Source organism: Amblyomma americanum, chromosome 4 (assembly GCF_052857255.1).
Source record: "Amblyomma americanum isolate KBUSLIRL-KWMA chromosome 4, ASM5285725v1, whole genome shotgun sequence".
In the NCBI taxonomy this organism is placed as follows: Eukaryota; Metazoa; Arthropoda; class Arachnida; order Ixodida; family Ixodidae; genus Amblyomma; species Amblyomma americanum.
The window spans coordinates 199,840,897-199,852,551 of NC_135500.1; the positions used below are offsets into that span (position 1 = coordinate 199,840,897).

Consider the following 11,655-nt stretch of genomic DNA (forward strand, 5'->3'; position numbering starts at 1 on the left):
AATTGGTATCGGTGCCCGGACACCAGGGAATAGAAGGGAACGAGGCTGCTCACACAGCCGCCCGAGTGTCTCCCTCCCGGAGTTGCACTGAACTCCCAGACTCTGTCGGGACTCCTGTACCAAATACGCTTACCAGATTATTCGGACATTACAGCATATCTGCGCCTCATTAGGCAGACGTTCCTGGAGCCCGTCAAGGGCCAGGATAGAACTGAGGAACGACACCTCGGGAGGCTGAAAACGGGATCGTTTCTATAAGCCCTGCGATTCTTAAACACATAGACCCGACTTTTTCGGGGTACTGTAAGTTTTGTGAGATGTGGGCAGACGCATATCATATGGTATGGGACTGCCAGAATAAAATCCGTAAATAAAGAGAGTAAATCAGCCAACGAGAGGGGGCTGGGAAGCGACCTTGTTCGACTGCTTGGACTTGGAGTCCCAGAGGGGCGCTGGTTCAAAGAGTGCGGGCAGCGGCTACTGTTAATGGTGTCCCGGAATGAGGACTACCACCAAGGCGAGGGAGCGGTGAAATCCTCCACTCTCCTCTAAAACCCACCCCAGTGTATCCAATAAAGTTTTACCACCATACAAAACACACTTCTTCTCTGGCGAATGACAGCGAACGTAGTGTATGCGTTCATTTACGACTGTATGTTAATGAGTAGGTGTTTAATTACAAAGAAAGAAAAATGTGAATTAAAAATTAATGATTTCGCCTTCAAAGCACGCAGTTATAGTCTTAACTGCCCTCCATAATTTTTTTTCAGTCGCATTCTTTTTGGTTTACAACACGAGGACGCAATGGTGGACACAGAATGAAAAGACGTCTGTATTTGTATCAATTTCAAGCGCGCGGTATAATGAGCATCGCATGGAAGCCACGCTGACTGGAATGTAACACTTTTCAGAGCTTGTTGACCTGTCCAGCAAAGAAAAGCTCCTGCGTACTACGGTCGCGGATGAAGAACAGAAACGGGTGGTCTGCGTAGAAGCGGAAGGGGTCGATGCCGATGCGGTTTACGCCGACCACTCCAGAGGCAGCGGCCGCCTCGGTGCCCTCCTCGTTCACTTCGACGACAGCACGCTGGAGCACATCGGACACGACCAGCTGGCGGTCGCCTGTGATGCCCGAGAGGTCCGCATCGTCGAAGATCCTCCCCAGGCCGAGGTGCGTGAGGTTGCTCTTGAGTGGGTTGAACTTGTCCAGCTTGAACCTGGAAGTGAGGTCGACACATTGTTGAGGCGTACAGTTTGACAATTTCTTCCGAGCCTTTCAATTTTCTCTCACACCTTTTCGCACCATAATATACTCTGAAAACAATGATCTCTCATTCCGAAGTACACCTGAAAAGTGTAATGCGCTCGGCGCTGGAATCAGTGTTCATTAAAGGTAGAGGTATTTCTGTCGTTGCCTTTTAGCGTGAGGTGAGGGGAACGCTTGGATGCGATCTGTATATTCTTTAGAAGAGCGATTTGGCTGGCTGGTTGGTTCTTTTGCATGGTGAGGGAACGGCGCAGGAACGAAAGACAAGGAACAAGCCCGCCAACTCGCTTTTCTAAACTTCATTTCTTGTTCTTCGGGCTCTCTAAACTGTCTGAACTCCGATCCTAGCCTTCTGAAACAGCACCCGTGAGTGTCTTTCAAACTTTCTTGTGTCTCGTCCCTACGCTGTTCCTTCACCGTTGTATATGCTGCCTCAAGGCCAGACTCGAGTAGCGGCCGTTCCTCCCCAGACCGGCCATGGCTGCCTACAGCGGTTGCTTAAAAAGTGCGACAGATGGAGCCACGCTTTCTAGCCAAACGATTCCAAGCGCAGCGCGCCTAATTTGAACTCCGAAGCCGACTGTATGGTCCAAAATATTGCCCCCCCCCCCCCCCCCCCCCCCAAAAAAAAAGCTACGCTAATGAGGATGACTGTGTTTATACCCACATATTCGAATACAGTGTAAAAATATTTACCTTGCTCAAGAAATGATCGCTACCATACTGTCGTTGCCAACCTCCCCAACCAGTTGCGTTTGCGGAAATTTTTACACGCAGTAAAGAAGCTTCCAGGTGGGCGTTACGTCACAGCATCGTAACTCTTATACCATAATGTCGGAGAGGGGTCCTTCACGGAGTTTTTCTTTCTTTCCGAAAGAGGGCATCTCATTACACACTGACGCCAATCTATTTTTGCACAATATTGGCTTCACATGTAGCTACACTGGTTATATAGTCGCAAAATTTGCGTACCCTATGTAGCCTGACTATGTTTACAGGAGCGGTGAACAGCGAATTTATACAGACTAAGGAACGAGCGCTTAACACACAAAGGGCGCTCTCTCTATCACGCTGATAGAGGAAAAAGTCACTGACTAATTATTCTGCATCAGCCCACTGTAAGTGCCACTTCAAAGGCATCGCTTCTAAAATTTTCAAAATTTCATTCGCTCCCTAAAATTTTTCGTTCTGTTTTTTAGCAAGTGGTAACCACGAGCGCCTAACCATGTTGGACCTCTTCCTGACTTCTGATCTTTTCTTGCAAAACTATGCAGCGCCTGAAATTTACTTCAGGGCTAACCCAACGACTGTCCGTTTGCATCTGTGTTCACGGGGTTTTACCCAAAAATCAAGCGCTGTGGTTGATAACAGGTCGCGGATTTTCGGGCAGGTTTATGCGTGGGTGGCCCCAGATGCAGCACACACATGGAAAGATGTAATCAGTGTGGCCTTGAAAAGAAAATTCTAATTTCAAAGAGGTGTGATATAGCAGTAATGTGCCCCTTTAAACCGACTTGCTTTAGGATATTAGTGGGAGTTTAAGCGCTTGTGCCTGCTTCGTCATCATTCTTATCAGCCTGACTGCAACCACTGCAGGGCAAAGGCCTCTCCCATGTCTCTCCAATAAACCCTATCCTTTACCAGCTGCGCCTACCCTATGCCTGCAAATTTCCTAATCACACCCGACCACCTGGGGATCTTTAACGTGCGATGTCAGTGCACGTTAAAGATCCCCAGGTGGTCGAAATTATTCCGGAGCCCTCCACTACGGCACCTCTTCCTTCCTTTCTGCTTTCACTCCCTCCTTTATCCCTTCCTTTATGGCGCGGTTCAGGTGTCCAACGATATATGAGACAGATACTGCGCCATTTCCTTTCCCCCCAAAACCAATTATTATTGTCAAGGCGTTTATTTGAAGCACAGGTCGGTTGGTCTTGGTTGACCGGCGACACGACGGGCACACTCACAGGCGTCGTTCGAAAAAACTCAGCTGCACTTCGTCTGCTTCTTCGTTGTCCCGCTTGAACTCGTCCGCTTCTTCGCTGCGCTGCGCCTCCGCCCACCTAACTTTCTGCCGCCCCATGCTATGCTTGCCTTCTCTTAGAATCCAATCAGTTATCCTTAAGGACCAGCTGTTATCTTTCCTTCGCATTACATGCCCTGCATTACATGCCCTGTATTGTGCCTGCATTACTCAGTAAAAAAAAAAGATACTCACTTGGGGAGAGAAATCACGACTGTGCGGTTCGTGAGCGAAGCGATGGCCGCATTGAGCTTTTCGATAGTCAAGACCTGCTTGACTGCTTCCACGCCGTCACGCTGTGTAGGCAGCACGACGACCATGCTGTAATCACTGTCGCGGTACGGAAGTTCGATCACCTGGGACTGCAGCTCCTCGGAGAAGCCCCGGGGCGTCTCCCGCCTCGAGAACATGGTGTCCACTTCCACGGGCTGGATGCCGCCATTATGGAATACATGCTTACTAGTTTCGCTGGGTTTGAACTGCAGCTCCCACAGGCCTTTGAAGACAATGGCATTCACCAGCACCAGACGCGTGTCGGTGCTGAGGGGCTCATTGAAGAGCTTGTCAATCTTGTTCCGCGTAGCCCCTTGGACCCACGAGTTGATGGCATCAATGGCTTGCTGACCTTGCTGCACGAAGTCCACCTCGAAGACGCGAGCTTTGAACGTGCTGTTGAGGACGTTGTAGTAACTCTCGAGGACATGGAAACTTTCCTGGACAGCAGCGCTGTTGGCCACTTCGAGGCCAGCTCGCGAGGCGTGCGCTTGCAGTCGGCTGGTTTGGTGGGTGAACGCCTCCCGGACGTCACCTTCGCTGAGAGATGCTGCGCTGTAGCCGAGGGCGTTCGAAAGCTCCTCCAGCGTTGCTCCCCTGGCGCCCACGTAGGCCATGGCCAGGGCCGTAGAGAGGCTGTACGGAGAGAAGAATACGTTCTCGTCCGGTCGGCTGGACAGCACCTTGAGAAGCCGGATGGCGAATTCGTTGTTCGCTGCGATGAGCTTCTGCTCCTTCTCTGTCAGGCAGAGGCCATGCGGGAAGAGGCTCACCGCCATGATGGCGGTGAGGGCCACTAGCAGATTCATGATGTGGTGACTGCGCAGAGAGAAAGTAACGATAAATGTCAACGATAGCCAGGGCGGTTGCCAGCATCTAGTGTACAGCCGTATTGCCTGTATAATTAGGTGCGTTAAAAAACTGGTAAGAATTCCATCAGCGGTTACTGATATATCAGTACAAGTTATTTTTTCTATTGGGGCATCATAGCGTCGGAGATACCACTACCGCAATCGAAGCGGTTATCATGCATACGAAGCATCGTTAGAGAAGGCGGGATTTATGTTTATATGAGGAGATGTATAGGTAAAATATGTCGGAAGGCGGCTGAAAGCCTGATCGAGATAACCGCGAGATGGTGCGGCGAACAGTTTTTACATTAAGACAACTTCAAGGTATCATATATTAGTAAAATAGGGCATGTAAAGAGTGGTCAGGGTACGCCAAAAGTGAGTGAAGCATACTGGAGGAGCCGACAACCAATTGCACCAAGGAACACATTTATATCATATTCAAACCCTGTCTTGTCTGTGTCTCTACCTTGCACGGCCTGAGGCAACTTACTTTTTTTTTCAGGGCTGATTCAGTGTAGACTACTGATCTTCATACTAGTAGCCAACCAGGAATGAGATAATTTTGCAGCTGCGAAAAATACTGTACACTTATTTTGTGAGAGCAGTTATGTTGAAATGGCGCTCAGACGTACCTGTTTCCGATGTGTCCTCAACGCAGTTTGTTTACAGCCGGCCTAAGTCGATCGTAATGGTCGCTCAAGAAAGTTCACGTGGCTGTCCGCTGCCCTGCCTTCGCTACGTGTGTGCGGGGCCGGTGCCAAGCGTCGCTTATATCGAGAGGCAGCAGACACCCAATATGGTCGAGGGCTCCTTGGAAACGCGAAAGACCACCGTCCGCTTTCTCTCTCACCCCTCTCTTCAAAATAGCGTCTAATCTGATGACGCCCCCCAAGGCGGCCCCGCGCCATCCCTTCTGTTTCTTTGACTATACTCGCGCGACTTCTGATTGCGCAGCGTTGTGTTTCGGTCGCGCGTCTCGCACCGATAAGGAAAGTCAAGGTCCTTCAGTGCCTCGGGCTTCCTTCTTGCTTTTGTGCGAGGCGTTTTCCCTCCTCCTTCTCCTTCTATGTTGTGCCGGCGCCTATGCGATGAAGTTGTGCTCATTATAGCTGTTTTTTTTTTTGTGTCCTTCTATGCGGTGCTTCTCAGAACGGCGCTGGAAACAACATAAAACGGCGGCGAATTTTTCTTTCCCGCACTCTTATCGCCCCACTTGTCTGCTTAAAGCGGTGGTTGAACGTATTTAAGCGCTCTTGTTTAGTTTTTCACGAGTCTGCTGCGCCGTGGCGACAGCGGCTAGATGCAAGTTCAAGTTTCACCGAGTCGGCGTACTCAGACCCCAGCATCGCACGAGTTTCGCGTTGCACGAGGTAACGGAGTAGCGTGCGCTAAAGCGCAGTGGGCACTGTAGACTTTTTTTTTTTCCTGCGTTTCAGTTTATAGAAAAAAATGCACTCGAATATTACCGCTATGCTAAGCTTTTTTGCAGATGTAACACTAAATTCATGCTTGAGGCGCACGTGAATTATGCATTGCACGAATGGAATTTCCCTTTCTTATACGGTTCAGTAATAGCTAACAAGTCAGGTAAAACTCTTGCTTGGGCTAGTTGGCTCATGCTGACGACGATTATGAACTTCCACCTGCCGGTGTGGCTCAATGGTTTTGGCGTTCGGGTGCAGAGCACGAGAGCGCGTGGTCAAGTCCCGGCTGCGGCAGCCCCATTTAATGGAGACGCAATGCTAACAGCTGCGTCTGCCGAGGTTTTGACTTTCGTGAAATGACTTCACGTGGTCGGGACTCTCCGGAACTCTCCACTACGCCGTGCCTCGTAGTTCATAGCGTTGCTTTGACACATAAGCATTTAGTAAACACACGCACGCACGCCATCTTCCCGTACCTTGTAGCTGGAGAAGGATGCATTTCACTCAACGTCTAGATTAGACACGTGTCTTACGAGTTCCGCATAACATGTAGAAAACAGTAAGCTAACTTTTCCATGGCCCCACCGCTGCCGCACATTGCTCAAGGTCTTGACACCATTTGGCGCGTGTCAACGCGAGAGGCGCATCAAGGCTGGGCACGCCACCAAGGCCGCAGCAGCACACAGCGCGTGGCAGCACGTCTGAAGAGCTGCGCACGTTATCTGGCGGGCAGGGCAGGCCTAAACGGGTCTAGGAGCTGCTACAGTACTTGAGATACAACTCACCAGCAACTGCAGGTGCACTTCTTCTTCGCCTTCCTCTGTAAATCTCAAGAGCAGGAATAGATAAATCGTTTTTCTTTATAGTCCCCTCATAGGTCCTCGCCGATTCCAAATCCCGGCCTTTTTAACGCCTACTGTCCTGCCATTCCCACTGCTATCATAGAGGGAGGGAGAACTTTAATTATAGAGAAGGTGGAGAGGTCAGCCGGTGGAAAAGTGACCCTGGCCTGGTACTCCACAATAGCGTAAAGGAAATTCGAAGGAAAGAAGATTGAGAGTGTAGATGAGAGAATGTTATGTCATAATACAGTGAGCTGCATCAAGTGTCCCGGACGATGCACACGTGCGCGCTAACAACAGGAGACAAAAGCGGAAACTTTGTTTTAGCGCTCTTCACACTTGACTGCGATATTGCTTACTCGTTTGGAGTGTGACCACCAAACATTAAAAGCCTTCTCTTGACGCAAAAAAAGGGGTGTTAGATTTATTGAAAACATATCCAAGTCTAATTCTACGTACTTTAGTCTACTTTAAAAATCACGCAATGCCGCCTATTCGGAACCTCTACGATCAACAGTTGTCACAGCTCATCTTCTCTGAATTTCGAGGCGACCCTAAACGCTTCTTCTCTGCACTTTACACAGATGCTGAAACGATCTACTTTAAGACGCATGCATTTTAACACAAGAAAAATTAGAACAAACTATGGAACAGTTACTATCCTGACAAGTCCCTGAGCTTTTAAATCGCCATCCTTCATTACTTGAAATAGTGGAACGGTCTGCTAGCTTGCCTGTTTCCCGAAAACTAAGCTATATTTTTTGTCTATCCAATGAGTGAATTTCCTTCCTTTAATGATCACCGAAAGGCATTGACTTTTTTATCATGCATAAAATGTTTATTTTAATGCTACAGTAAAAAGTGTTTGAATGTGTGTTTCGTTTGCGATGACTGTGTTACATTTCTTCTTTCACTGAAAGCACAAGTGCTCTACTATGATTATTGTAATGAACAAGAATGTACTGTTGCTTGCGCTTCGACAGCTGTAGTGTGCAAGGGGCCTAGTCAGAGGACTACTCCTTTTTTGTCCCGGTGCATTGGTAATGCTGCTGCGTATTGTCAAATATTGCCAAAATCCGAAACTCAACGTAATGCTACCGGCTGGAGCTGGGCTCTGCTGTAACGCCGGCATCGCTTTGTAGTGGCCAGCTCTAGCCAAACCTATCTTCCTTTCTTTTGCCGCTCGCACCACCGCTGTTTTTCCGAGTCTGTGCTCCTAAAGCCTTCCAAGTGGCTTGTGCCCTCGCGGCGGCCGGGTCAACTGCACTTTGTAATGGACGAAAGTCACTTGCGTACGACCGAAAGATCTAATAATACTCTAGAGGAGCTGTTCGGAAGCGTTCTGTGCCTCCGGCCTTCAACATTATTCGCACATGCCGGCCTCGCAATGCCGATACTTTACACCGCTACAATTTCCTCCTCGAATCCACCTTTAGAAACTGATCCAATGACGCCGATCAAGAAAATAAAGAACTGAGTTGTCAGCGGGAATGGCTAATGAAGAGGCAACGAAGGTATATTTTTTACACTTCTTCACTAGCGACACAACCCGAACCGAATGGTGAGCGCAGAATATCTGGAGCAGCGCATGCGCAGAAAGAAGCGAGATCCATAGGCCAGCAAGCAGTCCCCTCGAAGTTCATCCAGGCAGGCTTTTGTGCCAAGCTCCCGAAATTGATATGGCAAAAATGAACGCGAAAGAAGGGCAGCTGTACTGCTACTTTAGTGCTGGTAGAGCTATACGGGACAAACACCTGCCATCATATCGTGGCGTAAACCTGCCCAAATTCCTGCTTGAGGGAGTGGTACGTCCTTTTCTTGTTACATTTGAAATTTTTGCCTAAATGTATACAGCTCCGCTCGAGGTTTAACTTCATCATGACAATTCCCGGCCTTCTTGGGCTCAAGGACAGTGCAGCGAGCAGTGGAAAGAAAAATGATAGATGTAACGTTAAGAGACACGAAAAGGGCCGAGTGGGTGAGGGAACAAGCACGGGGTAATGACATCCTATCGAAATAAAGAGCAAGAAATGGGCTTGGGCAAGGCATGTAATGTGGAGGAAAGATAACCGATGGTCCTTCAGGGTAATAGACTGGGTTGCAACGGGAGGGAAGCGTAGCAGGGGGCGGCAGAGAGATGCGTGGGCGGATGAGATTAAGCAGCCTGCCGAAATAGGATGGCCGCAGCTGGCGCAGGACAGTGTTAATTGGAGAGATATGTGAGAGGCCTTTGCCCTCCAGTGGGCGTAGTCAGACGGATTTAGATGATGATTGATGATGATGATACTGGAACATTGCTGCATACATGACCCAACTGGTTCGTTTAGTCAGACACTTTCCAAGGTGTTACGATTTACACGTGAGTTTTGTAGTCGCGCATTTGCTGGATAGCTTTTGTCTGCGTGCACCAATTTTTACACACATCGTGACGCGGCCAGAGGGTTGAAATGATCTCCGTTCCTGATCACAGAAAAACTTCCCTCTTCTCTCCATGGCATCCCTAGAAGGCCCATAACATCTGCTGTTCCGCTAGTTTATTCGTATTTGCTCCTCAACTAATATACGTAGCGCGCGACAGAGCCTATCAGACGCAGAATGGCAGGACAAGAGCGTCCTGAACTGCGCAGGGAACGGCGTCACATTCGAACGATTGGCTAACTTTTGCAATTGTTTATTACAACCCTTGCTACACCTTTGTATTTAGAGGGAAAACTGTGATACTGCAAGCAAATTCTCATGGGAGAACTGATGTTTCGGAACCAGCTCGGCAACTGCTTCAGGTTTGACTGGGGAGGAAGCAAGAGTCAATCCTTTTTCTGTTCATGATAACGTCAGTCGAACAACAGTGCTCTCAGGGCGAAGTTAGAGCGAAATGTAACTCACTTTTCTAGCGTAGCCAAACACTTTTGGAGGCTGAAAAAAAAGAAAAAAATGTTTTTATATTTTTTTAGTGGGACGAGAGAAGAACTGTAAAAAGCATTCGCCGAGTAGTCTTGGCACAGCGAGCAGTAAACACCGCAGAGCTTTATAACATCGATTAAAGAAAAGACAAACAAGTCCGTTCTGTGCCACGCCCAGAACAAGAGAGGGCTGGCGTTTTATTACGACATGGTGCCTACAACACGCGCCAGAGGGTGCTGTGGTTCTGTAGACCACCTAAAATGACCATTGCAGACGCGTGCTAGGGTGTCATGTGGCTCCGTAGGCCACCTGAAGTAATCCTAGGAGACCTTCACTTTTAGCAGTGTTTTTGTTATTCACATATCTAAACCGAGTACCGTGGTAATGGCCGTACCAGTTTCTTTTTTTTTTTTTGCTTCGACGTGTCCGTGCACAGCTTGCGGCAGAAGTAGGCACAGCACCATTTGATGCTGAGTCGCCGTCAGCAAAGTTACTTTCAATGACGCAGATGCAAGCAACCCAACGAAAGCATTGGTACGCAAGGCAGTTGGCTTGTCACCACTGCATGTAGTCCTAAGCTGTCTGTGCTGCCGGTTGGCTATAGCGGCGCATTTGCTGCCGTCATTGTGGTGGTGGTGTTTTCTTGTCTGGTCCTCAAGTCGTCACTGCGTCGATGCCACACCGCGCCCTCTTAAAGGCACAATGTTCTGTCCCGCGCAAAACTGCTGCATTTGGCTCAAATGAATAGGCACAGGTTCTATCAATTGCCTACGCTCTTAAACGGGGCTAATTGGTTAATGAATCTAAAAACAGTAACTACCGCAAAAATAAACAGACAGGACACATGTTAGTGTGACCTGTCGTTTTTCTCCAGTCTGTGTCTTTCTGCGCTAGTTTATATATGTCTGGATCTATAAAATAAGGAAGGTTTATATATACTTACCGCGCAAAAATGTATTCGGCGTAAACAAAAATGGTGGAAAGAGTGGAATGAGTAAAGCTGAGAGTTACATTTGAAAGGGGCAACAGCGTCCCGAAAATCAGGCCAACATCATTCCCTTTTCTATCTTCTTTTTTTTCGGAGCAGTCAAAATGTGAAACAGCCAGCGGTGAGAGCCCTTCGCGCGTCAAAATGTTGTTAACAATTTGTTCATAAATTGATCAATTGGTCCTTTTAATCTACCTTCTTGAAGCATAACATTTTCAATACCTAATTTTTTTTTCAGACTGATGGCTTATTCTTACAGTGAACTATTAATTGAAGGCACGATATAATTTTCATTCCCTCCCTATCACCACCGAGAACTGCTACGTACACGACCTGACAACTTGGTAGCAAAAGCAGCTATCGTTTTTTTATTCATAGATGCTAGAATGCAGCCCACGTGGTGAGGTGTTCGCATGCTGATTAGCCTACAAAACGCGTGACTGCGTCGTTCAGCTGAACAAATCTCAACGCTGACGGCGGTGGACGCCAAGCGATGCATGCTTCATCACTTGCGAAAATCTGGGCGTCGGCGCTGGCGAGCACTGTACCCATGGCGCCAACTTTTCAGGTGCCCGCAGCGCCCATTAGAAGCAGTAATATTTGAACGCAGTGGTCATGAGAGCTCAACGCATTCGTACCAAAACACTATGATCCGGTTAAGCGGCGCTTTTGTAGCGATAGCTATATTACGGTGGCATTTCGAGCCTTAAGCGGGGCGGCGCGCCACCCTGTGGCTCGTCACGTGGTGCGGAGCAGCTGCCGGCGGCGCGGCGCCGTGGCTGATCACGTGGTTGGTCACGTGACCAAGTTCCACTCGGCCAGTTGTAGCTATCGCGTCACTCCAGGTTTAACCAGCGTTATACCACTGCCATTTTTGTTATCTGTTTATTATTTCACTATTCATGAAATGAGCTCAAAATGAATGCAGTGAGGGAGAGCAGGTAACGCTGCGAATTCAATCATCGGCCAGCGTTTAGGGTACGTCTTGCAGTAGTGCGCGTGCGCAGTTGAGCGTTTAAAGCCAAACAAATAACGCGGTTTTTCATACGACGCATGTGTTTTTACTCAGAAAAAGATAGGGAG

At 48.5% G+C, this 11,655-nt stretch overlaps 1 protein-coding gene across 1 annotated transcript; it reads right to left on the reverse strand.

The window, feature by feature from the left end:
* Nucleotides 1–808: 808 nt before the first annotated feature.
* Nucleotides 809–5,189, reverse strand: LOC144129037 (iripin-2-like). Its single transcript, XM_077662920.1, has 3 exons — nucleotides 5,050–5,189; nucleotides 3,486–4,382; nucleotides 809–1,217 (listed from the first exon to the last, which is right to left on the reverse strand). The coding sequence occupies exons 2-3, from the start codon at nucleotides 4,370–4,372 to the stop codon at nucleotides 908–910; spliced, it is 1,197 nt and encodes a 398-aa protein (XP_077519046.1). The 5' UTR covers nucleotides 4,373–4,382; nucleotides 5,050–5,189; the 3' UTR covers nucleotides 809–907.
* Between the last annotated feature and the right edge of the window lie 6,466 nt (nucleotides 5,190–11,655).